The 15,419-nt window shown below is 39.1% G+C and overlaps 1 protein-coding gene across 1 annotated transcript in view; it reads left to right on the plus strand.

Moving 5' to 3' along the window:
• Positions 1-15,419, plus strand: part of LOC149453932 (A.superbus venom factor 2-like) — a 290,293-nt gene that overhangs the window by 113,178 nt on the left and 161,696 nt on the right. Inside the window, exons 21-24 of the mRNA XM_089688005.1 lie at positions 1,231-1,294; positions 2,435-2,524; positions 3,470-3,673; positions 10,949-11,024. Of these exons, the coding sequence (XP_089544131.1) occupies positions 1,231-1,294; positions 2,435-2,524; positions 3,470-3,673; positions 10,949-11,024 (434 nt within the window). The remainder of the gene's footprint in view (positions 1-1,230; positions 1,295-2,434; positions 2,525-3,469; positions 3,674-10,948; positions 11,025-15,419) is intronic.

The raw sequence follows: 15,419 nt of genomic DNA on the forward strand, positions 1-15,419 counted from the left end.
ACCACCATGCTTCACTGTCTTCACAGTGTACTGTGGCTTGAATTCAGTGTTTGGGGGTCGTCTGACAAACTGTCTCTGCCCACTAGACCCAAAAAGAACAATCTTACTTTCATGAGTCCACAAAATGTTACGCCATTTCTCTTTAGTCCAGTCAATGTGATCTTTGGCAAATTGTAACCTCTTCAGCACATGTCTTTTTTCCAACAGTGGGACTTTGCGGGGGCTTCTTGCAGATAGCTTGGCTTCACATCGGTGTCTTCTAATTGTAACAGTACTCACAGGGAACGTCACACCTTCTTTCATCTTCCTGGAGCTGATTGTTGGCTGAGTCCGCGCCATTTTGGCTATTCTTCTATCCATTTGAATGGTAGTTTTTCTCTTTCTTCCACGTCTTTCAGGTTTTGGTTGCCATTTTAAAGCATTTGCGATCATTTTAGCTGAGCAGCCTATCATTTTCTGCACTTCTTTATATGTTTTCCCCTCTCCAATCAACTTTTTAATCAAGGTACGCTGTTCTTCTGAACAATGTCTGGAATGACCCATTTTCCTCAGAATTTCAGAGAGAAATGCACTGTAACCAGCATGTACAACATTTGCTGCCTTCCTTCCTTAAATAAGGGCAATAATTGCCACCTGTTTTTCAAAGAATGAATGACCTCACTAATAGAACTCCACACTGCTATTATTTTGAACATGCCCCTTTCAATTAGTGATTCAATTACACAGAATCAGCAGCATGCATGTCATGATTGTTGGGTCTGTTGGATTTCTATTACTTTACTACACCTGCTAGGAAATTGTTTTCCATGTAGAAATATAATTTCTACCAAAAACAGTGATTGATCCGGTTAGTGATGTCTGGCTGCTATTATTTGGAACACAACTGTAGCTGTCTGCTGATTTCCTGATACCTCACGGTGTTAGTTGTAACTGAGAGAAGACTATGTGTGAAGTAAAGCCACTGACTGGAGTCTTCAATCTGTGAAGTATCAGGGAAGCAGACAGTCATAGGTACCTACCAAGAGCCTGGTCCTGTCTACGTGGCACTTTTGGGCAGGCTGCACCAGAGATGAGGCGAAGGGGTTAAACACATATAGTGTAATATAGAACTATGCTTTATGATTTTTTTTTCATATCTGAAACTTTATTAATTAAAAAGTTAGGCAAATAAAAAGTTCTGAACAATTTTGGCAAGGCTGTTTCTACAGTTGCTTCTTACTTTTATTTCAGCCAAAGGGACAGCCGATGCACAGTACAAAATCAATTATACTTGAGCCAGCTTTGAGAGGAAAAGGTTTGTAATTATTTTATTAAACACAGCTACTAAATTTGATTTCATTTTTGCGTTGTTGCTAATAGGCTAACTGGTTTGAATTCTCAAACGCAATTATCTTCCTCACGATTCTTATTTCTGTTTTAATTATTGAAATAAAATATATGGTCTAATGCACCCCTCCCCCATCCCAATAGATTCCAGTCTGCAAGGGAGGAGCAGTGATACAAAATCCTTTTCATCTTCATGGGAGCAAAGAACCCAAAAAAATTAACTTAACCCACTGATACCTGCCCAAAATGGAAATAATAAGATTGACCTTTACACCATTCTTGTGCTTTGCTCATGCAGGGCAATGAAACAGGTCTACTTTGATTCCATCCATTAGCTTCTCTTCCTTTCCTCATCACATTGTTAGGATATTAGAAGCAGTGAAAAGGAGCTTATGAATGAATCCATTTGACAATGCTGATGCTTGATGCCTGACCCTGTGTTTGCACTTGGTTCTGGGGAGAGTTCTCAACATATAGCCTTCATTTGGTGTGAGCTGAAGCCAATGCAGATTTGCTCTTCTTTCCTCCTACTAGCTGAATGGCATGGAAGAAAAGGAAATGTGAGTATGTGCAAAGTCAACCAGATGGTTTGCCCTGTATAGAGCCCATGCTTCCATTATCACGCATATTTCCCATACTCCCAGTACAACCAGTAGACCTTTTCCTTCAACTTGAAGAGGAAGACTTCCTCTTCAACTTAGAAGTGTGTGGTCAGATGGAGGTAAGGAGAACACAGTTCAGCCCCTGCTGACCTTTATCCACTTCATCAGCCATGACCCCTACTCCGGCATGCAGTTTAGCTGGGAATTGTAATGTCCCATTCTAGGCAGCCAAGTGGTGGAATGGAACTCCTACCAACCCATAGACCCCTTATTGATTAACCAGAGTAACCTTGTTCAGTTCTTGATGGTTCCTAAGTATCCATATAATTTTACCCAAGACTACAATCAAAGCAATGTGTGGGTATATTGGGTGTAAATATATTTTGAACACTCTTAGATAAAGACGTGATAACATGCATGCAGCTTTGGCTTGACAATACAATGTGTGCTCCATTGTGACCCAACATTGTAAGAAGCCAGGACTGAATTGTGGAGTTTTTCTACAGATGGTGTGCAGGTCGAACAAATGGCAGCACTGGATTCTGTGGACAGCATTGACCTTAAAGAAAACATTTACACAATTTTCACAATGCAAGGTAAGCAATACCTTATGCAGACTCCAGTTGCTGAAGTCTATAGTAAATGTCTAAGCACCTTTACAGCCCATTTGAGCTAATATGTAATTGTGAGTAATTGTGTTGGTTGGTGTATATAGGAGGTGTGGTTCATCCAAGTTTTCCAGATGGCTCAAAACAATGATTATCTTACAAAACTTTTATGTCGTTTTTGATTTCCAGCTCAGCTATCTTGTCAAGTTCAGAGGGAAATTTGTGTGCACAAATCTCTTCAAAGTGCCCTTCAGATGTTTTTGTTCCTTGCTGCACAAGGGTGCTCCTCACCCTTTCGAGTCTTTTTTCTCAGGCTGATTGCCTTATTGTGTTTCGCTATCCTAGATCTTACATCAGTAACATCCTATAACTTACAGCCAACATGTCAGAGTTTCTGTAGATCTTCTTTGTGAAAAAAAGATCCTTAAGATATGGTTTTGGTGCTTCCTTCAGGAAAGCTATCTAAAGTGGGCCATAGATGGTTTGAATCTTGGTCGGTTCAGCAGGGACTCGCCGAGATTCGAACCTTCTATGGACAGGCTGATTGCACCCAAGTTGATTGTTGTACTACTTGGGTACAACCAGATAAAGATTTTGCATGCAATTATTGCCATGGCTGCTTGCAATAATCACTGTGTTCTCCCTTCCCCCCCCCCCCCCTCTGGAAGAACGCAATAGTTCCACTGGAGGGCTGAAGGGATTCCCCCATCAAATTGAGCAATTGGCTGCAGGAAAGAAATTTGCATCATCTATGGCCCTCTTAAGGAACATCCAGTTTTCTTCATGGGCTATGCATAGTGTGGTCTAGAATTTACACTGCTACTTTAAGTCCAACAGTACTATCTTGGTAGATGACTTTTGGTATATATTATGGTATATATATTATAATCAGTATATATGTATTTTACAAGTGTTTGTATTTTAATGATCCAGCTCCTCCCTTAATTGAGATGGTGAAGACCAGTATAGATGGAGCTCACTTGGATCACCTGATCAAAGAGGTGAAAGCAAATGGAGAAAACAACATATTGGCTCTGACTGCCCCTCTGATGGCAGCTTTCTATTTGGACACTACCCACCAGTGGAGTAAATTACAACTGAACCGTAGGGATGAAGCCATCTTGTATATACAATCTGGTGAGAGTCTCTGTGTTGTAGCGTGACCCCAAATATTGGAACAGTTTTTTACTTTTATCTACAGTTAGCATTTAAATTCAGTGAGTAGAGGAAAACCCAATAATCCTCAGTGCTTTTGACCTACTGAAATGTTAAAAGCCAATTTGTGCCTGTTTTTATCATTTACATTCTTTACATACTTGCAGTATAATGTCAGAATGAAGTTAATCCAACCTTCCATCAGACATTTAAAACCGTGTTTTTTTGGGGTTTTTTTTAAATTCATTTTTCAAAGTTTATTAAGTATAATTCAAAAAAATGCAGCGCAGTACTATAAATACAAATATGGTGCTAAATAAATCCAATGCGAATAGTGAAAACAGAAAGTTGTGCTATGTAGAAATATGTGCTATATCAATATAACTATCAACACATATACATGAATATCCATAAAACTGCATATGCCAGTGCTAAATGAATGGTGTATGAAAATATCAAATTAACCATACAAAATAGTGAACTGTCCCTTTAACATGCCAATACATATCTTCACATGTGCTTATGCGGTATATCTCCTGTGCATTGTGTTCCAAATATACCATTGACAAGTGTCCCAATATTATGGTCTCAAAATGCAGGTGAACCATCCCTTCCACTGTGCTCCAAGTGGGTCTGTGTGATCACACTGCTGCATACACATATATGGTGCTCCTGTGTCACCCCTCAGTGCTTATCCACTTCTGACACACTATTGCATTCACCTTCAGGTTTGACCCGTATACTCAGGTCAAACTATGCCTTTCCCTTTAACCCGGGAGGGTGTACTGGTCCAAAAATCTTCACCACCGTCAGCACTTAAAATCTCCAAAATGCTCCACAGGCATATGAAAAAAATGTTCCATATAGTGGAGTGTAATGGGACACTACATGATCAAAGACTCAATATACAGGTGAAACTCGAAAAATTAGAATATCGTGCAAAAGTTCATTTATTTCAGTAATGCAACTTAAAAGGTGAAACTAATATATGAGATAGACTCATTACATGCAAAGCAAGATAGTTCAAGCCGTGATTTGTCATAATTGTGATGACTATGGCTTACAGCTCATGAAAACCCCAAATCCCCAATCTCAGAAAATGAGAATATTGTGAAAAGGTGCAATATACTCGGCTCAAAGTGTCCCACTCTAATCAGCTAATTAAGCCATAACACCTGCAAAGGGTTCCTGAGCCTTTAAATGGTCTCTCAGTCTGGTTCAGTAGGAATCACAATCATGGGAAAGACTGCTGACCTGACAGTTGTGCAGAAAACCATCATTGACATCCTCCATAAGGAGGGAAATTCTCAAAAGCTAATTGCAAAAGAAGTTGGATGTTCCCAAAGTGCTGTATCAAAGCACATTAAAAGAAAGTTATGTGGAAGGGAAACGTGTGGAAGAACAAGGTGCACAAGCAGCAGGGATGACCGCAGCCTGGAGAGGATTGTCAGGAAAAGCCCATTCAAAAGTGTTGGAGACTTTCAGTGGACTGAGGCTGGAGCCAGTGCATCAAGAGCCACCACACACAGAGGGATCCTGGACATGGGCTTCAAATGTCGTATTCCTCTTGTCAGGCCGCTCCTGAACAACAAACAACGTCAGAAGCATCTTACCTGGGCTAAAGAAAAACAGACCTGGTCTGTTGGTCAGTGGTCCAAAGTCTTCTTTTCTGATGAGAGCAACTTTTGCATCTCATTTGGAAACCAAGGACCCAGTGTATGGAGGAAGAATGGAGAGGCACACACTGCAGGATGCTTGAAGTCCAGTGTGAAGTTTCCACAGTCTGTGTTAATTTGGGGAGCCATGTGATCTGCTGGTGTTGGTCCACTGTGCTTCATTAAGTCCAGGGTCAACGCAGCCGTCTACCAGGAGATTTTGGAGCACTTCATGCTTCCTTCCGCAGACGAGCTTTATGGGGATGCTGACTTCATTTTCCAGCAGGACTTGGCACCTGTCCACACTGCCAAAAGCACCAAAACCTGGTTCAATGACCGTGGGATTACTGTGCTTGATTGGCCAGCAAACTCGCCTGACCTGAACCCCATAGAGAATCTATGGGGCATTGCTAAGAGAAAGATGAGAGATGAGAGATATGAGACCGAACAATGCAGAAGAGCTGAAGGCCGCTATTGAATCATCCTGGTCTTCCATAACACCTCAGCAGTACCACAGGCTGATAGCTTCCTTGCCACGCCGCATTAAGGCAGTAATTGCTGCAAAAGGGGCCCAAACCAAGTACTGAGTACATATGTATGCGTCTACTTTTCAGAGGTCTGATATTGTTCTATGTACAATCCTTGTTTTATTGATTGCATGTAATATTCTCATTTTCTGAGATTGTGGATTTGGGGTTTTCATGAGCTGTAAGCCATAATCATCACAATGATGACAAATCACGGCTTGAACTATCTTGCTTTGCATGTAATGAGTCTATCTCATAGATTAGTTTCACCTTTTAAGTTGCATTACTGAAATAAATGAACTTGTGCACGATACATTTTTCGAGTTTCACCTGTACAGTATAATTGTTGAATCAAAGTGCATAGATCCCTTATCCAAAATAGTGGCAAGTGCACTTCCGGTTTATTGCTTGACATCATTGGTGTACCCTATGCGTTACATCACGTCACATGACTTCATCAGGACTCCTGATGTAACACGTATCTGATTAATGTATTATACAAATCTGGAATTGGCTGCTAGGACCAAGCATTGCCACAAGGAAGGATGATACATGCTGTCCCATATCCAAAAATGTTGGAGATTCAGGAGTGGTAAGGAAACGCTGGTGAGTATAGGGTGGTGGCTGCTTTCCAGAGATGCTGTCACTTTGCAGTACATAGGCAAGTTGACAGTATCTTTTTAAATAAGGATGACCATTTTGTTATTGTGGTAATAAGAATCTGCCTGAGCTATGCTGAAACCTAGCCAAACTGTATGGCCAGGGATACTGATGGAAATTGCTAATTTTAATACATTTCTATTAAACTTACAAATTGCAATTTAATTTGCAGAATTCCTGGCAATGAAGAGTTAAGCCATCTCATTGAGTAAAAGGGTTACTAGGACCTCTGCCTGTTGACCTAAGAATCAGGTCAACTAACAAATTGTCAGTCAAAGAAAATTAGTTTTGTCCTATTCTAACAAATGTACATCCTACCTTCTACAGGAGTAATGTCTTTACTGCCTTCATGGCAACTTTGAGATTTGCTCATTTCTGTACATTAACTGACAAGCTGGACTTCACCAGAGCTCCTGATGGTGGAGATGGGTTTGCGGTCCTCAGAATCACCCCACCACGAAACAATCAAGCTGAAGTGCAGTAGCAAATGAAGCAAGTAGGGAACAAACCGAAGCAGTGTTGGTAAACAAGCCAACAGTGGGTACCAGTGTGTGCAGGTTGGGATCAAGCTGAAGTGTAGTCAATAAACAAGCCAAAGGTTGGTAACAAGTGGTTGTAGCTTGGGATCAAGTGGAAGTGTAGTCAATAACAAGTCAAAGGTCAGTAACAAGTGGTAGTGGAGATACGGGTGGCAGCAGGAGCACAAGGAGCAAGACACTGGCTTGAGATAAGCACAGTAATCAGGGAAACAGGAAGTACAAAGGCACGGCTTAAATAGGGCATTCATGGGAGGAACAAGGAGTTCAAGGTTCACCAGAAACAAGATACAGTAAAAAGTAAGATTGTCCAAGAGATCAGGCAGGTGTCTCAGCAAGAAGAACTACCGCCAGATGCAGCAGAGATACTATGGTCAAATCTAGGTCCTGATATTAAACATACAAAGGAGAGGTAAATTAGTGGAAGGTGGGTCTTTACTCTCGCTTTCCCACATAAGTACCAATTACAAAACAAAATGTTCCTCCCTAATTCTCTCTGAACAGTATGAAATCCAAGAGCTTGCAGAAACTGTTAGACGGCATCACATAACCTCAGTTGAAGGGTTACTACACTGAAAATTTGTATTTATGGTTTTGTAGTTGCTGGAATTTTAAGTACTCCAGTTATGGGATCTGTGTTTGAGTTCTGAGGTCTACCCTTCTGCTCTGACCGTTATTCCAAAATCCCACTTTTCTGTTGGATTTTTTAGTGTATTTTATAAAGCTGGTCTGAAACACACAAAGAAAAGAGATAAGAACTATGGCATGGAGATTTATGCTTCCAACAGATGAAAGAAACCATGTTAAGGGCCTTTACTAAGTTTGGCCTTGTTTTTCCTATCATATCTGGGTATAGCCTTGGTCTCTTTTTGGAGGCATTTCCTGCCCCAATCAGATTAAAGCTTGCCTTTTACTGGAGGTTCAAGGTCAGTCTACTGAAGATTTCAGGAAGAATTGACTTGTATTTTCTTAGAACAGTATGAAATCCAGAAGCCTACAGAAACTGCAATGTATGACCACATGGTTCAAGAAGTTAGGGAGAAACATAAGGGGCATCACTGTAATCTGAAGATGTGAAGAAGAACTGATCTGTATCCTTGTTGAGAGGACATGTAAGCCTCATGCCTCGAGAAGTTAGCAAGAGACTTAAAGTGGAACGTCACTGCCTCAACATTAACTATTTTGAATCCTTATGCTGCTACCATTGGTAAATAGATAGGAAAGTATATTATTTACTTGTTTTAAACTGTTTTTTAAAATTTCTTTAGTTACTTTCTAGTTTCTATGCCCAGGGGCGGACTGACCATTTGGAAATTTGGGCACTGTCCGAGGGCCCGGGGTCAGTAGGGGGCCCCATGAGATGCTCCTGGTACCTTTTTCATAGGCTTTTTTGAGTTTGGGCAAGGACACAGGGGCCCCATAATCCCCTATTGCCCAGGGGCCCCATGAGTTGTCAGTCCACCTCTGTCTATGCCTATGCAAATTACTTCATACATCTCAGTAGTCTTCAGAAGGGGAACAGGGATTTTTTCATCTAAGCACGCCCTCCTACCTGCATGCCTGAGTTAGGGGCAGATAGAGTCCAGGAAATAAATCTTACATGAATCATCTCCCCTTACTCAAAATGGCCACAGCCAGAAATTCTAGGGGGTGATTTCTCAGCAAAATAAAGCATGGAGGAATGGATGGATGAGTTTGCTTTCAATTTTACAAATAAATTAAATAGCGTTTTTGTTTTCTGGTGCTCAGATACAGTGCAGTTCCGCTTTAAGGGATATGACTTTAGTCTGAAGATGTGAAGTTGGAAAGGACTGTTTCTGAATTGCTATATGAGCAAAATGAATCATAGTATAACATTAAATGCAAAACTAGTATCCGCGAATAGTACTGTTTACATTCTGTCATGACCTCATGGATGGTAACCCAACTCAATAGACAACACCTCAAAATCTGAAATGGCTCTTTTTAATGGACTGACTTTTGAATTGTGTTAATGTGCTACCATACATCAGCTCCACAATCCATCACTATTCCTATAGCGTACTAATAAAGAATATACTAGGTGGCAGGGATTTTTAGGGCACAATGATTAAGAAAAAAAAAACCCCACAAGTTTATTAACTCAATTTAAAATCCATACACAGGCCTAAAAGTATCACATCTCACATATTTATGTTGATTACAGAGACAATATGACTATCTCTATACATGTAAACAGCAATTAAACCCCCATGCTGGCTTGTCAGTATTGTTTACCGTATTTTTCGCCGTATAAGACGCACTTTTTCTTCCCCAAAACTGGGGGGGAAAAGTTGGTGCGTCTTATACAACGAATAGAGAGAGAATCCGTGAGGCGCGGCCACGGCCGTAGGAAAGGCCGCGGCTTTGGCCTATCTCTGGAGCGGTCGGCCATCTTAGTACACCCGGCAGTGCGCGCTGACGTCATCACCCCCTCTGTTTGTGGATCCTACCATAATGTGGATCTACAACAACAGGTGAGGAGCGGGGCAATGCAATGTTACTGGCTATTATTACTAATGTGGGGGCAATGTTACTGGCTATTATTACTAATGTGGGGGCAATGTTGCACTGGAACAGTGATGGTGATGATGAGTGGGGGGCAATGGTGGACTTTACAGTGATGAGTGGGGGCAATGGTGGACATTACGTGATGAGTGGGGGCAATGGTGGACATTACGTGATGAGTGGGGGCAATGGTGGACATTACGTGATGAGTACTGACTTTACTGACTGTTAATGAGAGTAAAGATAGTTCTTAATATGTTACATGGTTGGCATAAAATTGTTCTTAAACTGCTGTTAACGTTATACAGTTGATATAAAATATTTTACTACAGTATTGGGTTCAGAATCTTTTTTTTCTAGATTTTCCTCCTTTAAAATTGGGTGCGTCTTATATTCCGGAGCGTCTTATATGGCAAAAAATACGGTATATAGAATGTGTCATACCTATATGTCCAAAAAACACCATTTAGGGCAGTGATCTTCAAACTGTGGCCCGAGGCCCAGAGGTGGCCCTTTGCTTGCCTTTATCTGGCCCTTGAGGCACTTTTCCATCCACTGACACCAATGATGGGGCACTGTTCCTTCCGCAGACACCAATGATGGGGTGCTATTCCTCCAACTGATATTAACAATGGGGCATGTTTATTCCCAAAGATACCAACAATGGGACACTATTCCTACCACTAAAACCAAAGATGGAGTATTTTCTACTCCTACTGCTAACAGTCCGGCCCCCCTAAAATCTGAAGAACATTAAACTGGCCCTTTGTAAAGTTTGGAGACCCCTGATATAGGGAGTTGGGTGTTTCTTTGTATGTGTGGATTTGTATACTTGTTGTCTTTTTACATCTTTCTGTTTGTTAATATAAAGGTTCATTGGACTTTCCCTGAGGAAAAGCAAGGCTTGAAACGCGTTGAGCATTTGGGCATGACACACTCTATATAAGCAATACTAAGAAATCAGTATAAGGGTTTAATTGTTGTTTACGTGTACAGAGATAGTCACATAATCCTTGTTATCACTGTAAATATGTGAGATTTGATACTTTAAGGCCTGTGTCTATAGATTTGAAATTGATGTAATAAAGCTGTGTTATGTTTTTTATATACAAAATAGTTGTTTGTTTTTTAATATGGTAACCTAAAAATCTCTGCCACCGAGTATGTCTTTTGTTGGAACACCAATTTTTTGGGGGATTGGCACTGATGTAGTCTCAAATCACACAGTTCCTATTTTTTCAGTATTCCTATAGCAGTGAGGGTTGCTTAAGGAGTAGTGATGGATTGTTAATGAACTGAAAACTACATATATCACTGTACCATAATACATGGGTTTTGCTTTCCTCTTTAAAGGCATAGCCAATCAGCTAAAATTAGGCAAACCAGACTCCTCCTATGGACAATTGTTTACCTCCCCATCAAGCACATGGTATGTTATTTACTCACCTCTTTAACTGTTATTGTGTACACATGTTGGTACTTTTACACTGTATTGTTTTCTGTTCAGTACACCATAGGATAATGTAGCATCCATATTAGTTTATAAGGATAGGTGAAATCAAGGAGTGTCATGGCCATTGTGATTCAGAAGCAATTCCCATTGACCCATATCCCTATAAACTACCATGGTGTTTGTATTATTATTTACATTAGTCACCAAGATTGTTAAACAGACCGGACAGAAGTTAGATTTTCCTTGGATGTTAAAGTAGCAAAATGTACCTATAATGCAGTCCATAGATGGGTCGAAAACCGGCTGTTTAAAAAAAAAAAATTAATTAAAATCGGTTATTCAATAGGCCGATGTTACCACCAACGGTAAAAAAAATCGGCCGATTTTCGTCCCATCTACGGCCGGCATTTAATTACTTCTGTCCCTGCAGAGAGCTCTGCTATTATATTTGACATGAAAAAGTATTGCAGTTGCAACAATGTATCTATTTGTATCCATTTCTGATACAGATGGTTTTATTCGGATACAAATAGATACATTGTTGCAACTGCAATACTTTTTCATGTCAAATAAAATAGTGGACTGGAATTCTTTTTCTTCTTCTTTTTTCCTCTTTCTTTTTCTTCTTTTTTCCTCTTCTTTTTCTTCTTCTTTTTCTTTCTTTTTCTTCTTTTCCTTCATTTTCTTTCTTTTTCTTCTTTCTTTTCTTCTTTTTCTTTCTTATTCTTCTTTTCTTCTTCTTTCTTTTTCTTTTTCTTCTCTCTTTTTCTTTCTTTTTCTTCTCTCTTTTTCTTTCTTTTTCTTCTTTTTCTTTTCTTCTTTCTTTTTCTTTTCTTTTTTTTTCTTTTTCTTTCTTTTTCTTCTTGTTTTCTTTTTCTCCTTCTTTTCTTCTTTTTCCTTTCTTTTTCTTCTTCTTTTCTTCTTTTTCCTTTCTTTTTCTTCTTCTTTTCTTCTTCTTTTTCTTCTGCTTTCTTTATCTTCTTTCTTTTTCTTCTTTTCTTTCTTTTTCTTTCTTCTTCTTTTTCTACTTTTCTACTTTTTCTTCTTCTTTTTCTGCGTCTTTTTTTTCTTCTTTATTTTCTTCCAGGCCACAGCTCATGCGCAGATTTTTTTTATCAGTAAAAAGATAGGCCGATTTTCGACTCATCTATGGCCTTCATAACTCTTTAGCACACAGCATGTTTGGAATTTTTTTTTTTCTGATCTGATAAGTTGACATCAGTTAGATTTTCCTTTGGTTTTACCTATCTAACATGCATCTTAGATTACTTCCTTTGTAAAAAAAAAATTAAGATGTTCAATTATTTAAAATGGAGAAGTCAGTAAGAAACCCTGTTCTGGTTCCCTACCCGCATTGACTTCTAAAAGACTTTAAAGTGTTATTAAACCCAGGACCCTGCATTCACTATATCTGGTCTCCCAGGACCCTGCATTCACTATATCTGGTCTCCCCGGACCCTGCATTCACTATATCTGGTCTCCCCGAACCCTGCATTCACTATATCCAGTCTCCCACAGTACACAGAACATTGAAATGCAATTACTTTAGTAAATATAAACTGCTAAATACCTATTCTCATCATCAGTTAGAGCAGTCTCGTGACTTCTATCAGTGTCCATCAGTGCACTGGTTAAAGCTTGTAGGAGGAGTTTTCATTCTGCTGTAGGAGGATGCAGGTCCCCTAACTTCTGGATGAATAAGAGAGGGCAAAATAGCAGCTAGTCTGTTTGCACTATTTTGGATAGTATTTTAGCATCTAAATTTAAAAGACAAAATCGGACGATAGGAGCCCGGGTCAGAGGGGTCCTTGCCTTTTTTTTTCCTATTAATTTTATGTGCACTTGAAAACTCGAGAGCATATAGTCACCCCCTTTTTATATCTTGTAAAATACAGATAGTAGAGTCAGAGTAAGATTCCATAATAATATAAAATAAATTAAAATAAAAAACCTCTGTACTACAATTAATTATTGAACAATATTAATAAATATATTATAAAAATGAGATCAATAATGTAAAAAACTCTAATAAATATAATTGAATTCCATATCGGTGATATTAAATAAATAAACAAAAAAACACCATTTAAAGTGACATATATGTGCAAAACACAATGTGTATGTGCAAAATACAAAATACATCAAAAAATTAATATTAGTGATTAATGATGAATAATGAATAATATAAAAATAAAAAATAAATGTGAAATATAAAAAATATTAATAATAAATAATAAATAATGAATAATAAAAAACCTCTATATAATCTTACTGTGCAAGTGATATTATATATTCACCTCACTTATACAGCCCAAAATACTAAATGGAGCTATATATTTATTGTCCTTAGCTAGACACAATGTGAATGTCCCAATTTTGATCTTTATATATTATAAAAGATATATATATTGCTGTTGAGATGGACTGTAATATTACTCTCCTTCCACTAGGTGGCCTCCCAGATTCTTCTGAGCTGTAAGGGCTAGGTGGATGGATAAGGATATCCCCCTCGTCCTGGGGGGGTCAATCTCCTATCTCCTCTTCTCCCCTTTTGCTCCTCCAGTTTAGACCATGTAAAAGAAGAATTCCCACATAGTGCTTTATCTTTCAAAAAAGACTTTAATTTGTCTCTGGTAAAATGCGCACTTACATTTCTCAAGACAATACAGAGCGTGTTTCAATGTGTGCCCATGCACAATAACAGTACTCGCCGTTCTGCTGACAGGTGGCGTTGTGACGTCAGAGCCCCTCCCCTACGCATTACGCCACAGGGTCACGTGGCTTCCTCAGGGGGATTCAATTTATTATTAATATTTTTTATATTTCACATTTATTTTTTATTTTTATATTATTCATTATTCATCATTAATCACTAATATTAATTTTTTGATGTATTTTGTATTTTGCACATACACATTGTGTTTTGCACATATACAGTGGGGATCGAAAGTTTGGGCACCCCAACTAAAAATTTGTATTAATGTGCATAAAGAAGCCAAGGAAAGATGGAAAAATCTCCAAAAGGCATCAAATTACAGATTAGACATTCTTATAATATGTCAACAAAAGTTAGATTTTATTTCCATCATTTACACTTTCAAAATAACAGAAAACAAAAAAATGGCGTCTGCAAAAGTTTGGGCACCCTGCAGAGTTAATATCTTGTACTGCCCCCTTTGGCAAGTTTTACAGCTTGTAAACGCTTTTTGTAGCCAGCCAAGAGTCTTTCAATTCTTGTTTGAGGTATCTTTGCCCATTCTTCCTTACAAAAGTCTTCCAGTTCTTTGAGATTTCTGGGCTGTCTGTCACGCACTGCTATTTTAAGGTCTATCCATAGATTTTCAATTATGATGAGGTCAGGAGATTGTGAAGGCCATGGCAAAACCTTCAGTTTACGCCTCTTGATGTAATCCCCCATGGATTTCGAGGTGTGTTTAGGATCATTATCCATTTGTAGAAGCCATCCTCTCTTTAACTTCAGCTTTTTCACAGATGGCATCAAGTTACCCATTCCAAAATTTGCTGACATTTTATTGAATCCATTTTTCCTTCTACTCGTGAGATGTTCCCTGTGCCACTGGCTGCAACACAACCCCAAAGCATGATTGATCCAACCCCATGCTTAACAGTTGGACAGAGGTTCTTTTCATTAAATTCTGTGCCCCTTCTTCTCCAAACGTACCTTTGCTCATTCCGGCCAAAAAGTTCAATTTTAACCTCATCGGTCCACAGAACTTGTTTCCAAAATGCATCAGGCTTGTCTATATGTTCATTTGCAAAGTTCAAACGATGATTTTTGTGGTGAGGACGTAGAAGAGGTTTTCTTCTGATGACTCTTCCATGAAAACCATATTTGTACAAGTATCTCTATATAGTGGAATAGTGTACCACAACTCCAGTGTCTGCCAGATCTTTCTGGAGGGATCGTGCAGTCAAACATGGGTTTTGAATTGTTTTTCTCACAATCCTGTGAGCTGTTCTGTCTGATATTTTTCTTGGTCTTCCAGATCTTGCTTTAACTTCCACTGTTCCTGATGACTGCCATTTCTTAATTACATTCCGAACAGAGAATATTGACATCTGAAAATGCTTTGCTATCTTCTTATAGCCTTCTCCAGCTTTGTGAGCGTCAACTATTTTCAGTTTCAGTTTTCTAGACAACTGCTTAGAAGAACCCATGGTGCTGATTGTTGGGGCAAGGTCAGATGAGTCTGGGCATTTAAAACCTTTGAGATTGACATCACCTGGTCTTCCCAGACAATGATTGAGAACAATCCATGACACTGGCAGGTCTCAGCTTGGCAAAGGGGGCAGTGCATGCTATAAATTCTGCAGGGTGCCCAAACTTTTGCAGACGCCATTTTTTTGTTT

Source organism: Staurois parvus, unplaced genomic scaffold (genome assembly GCF_062004578.1).
Source record: "Staurois parvus isolate SC_StPar_1 unplaced genomic scaffold, SC_StPar_1.0 ptg000444l, whole genome shotgun sequence".
NCBI lineage: Eukaryota > Metazoa > Chordata > Amphibia > Anura > Ranidae > Staurois > Staurois parvus.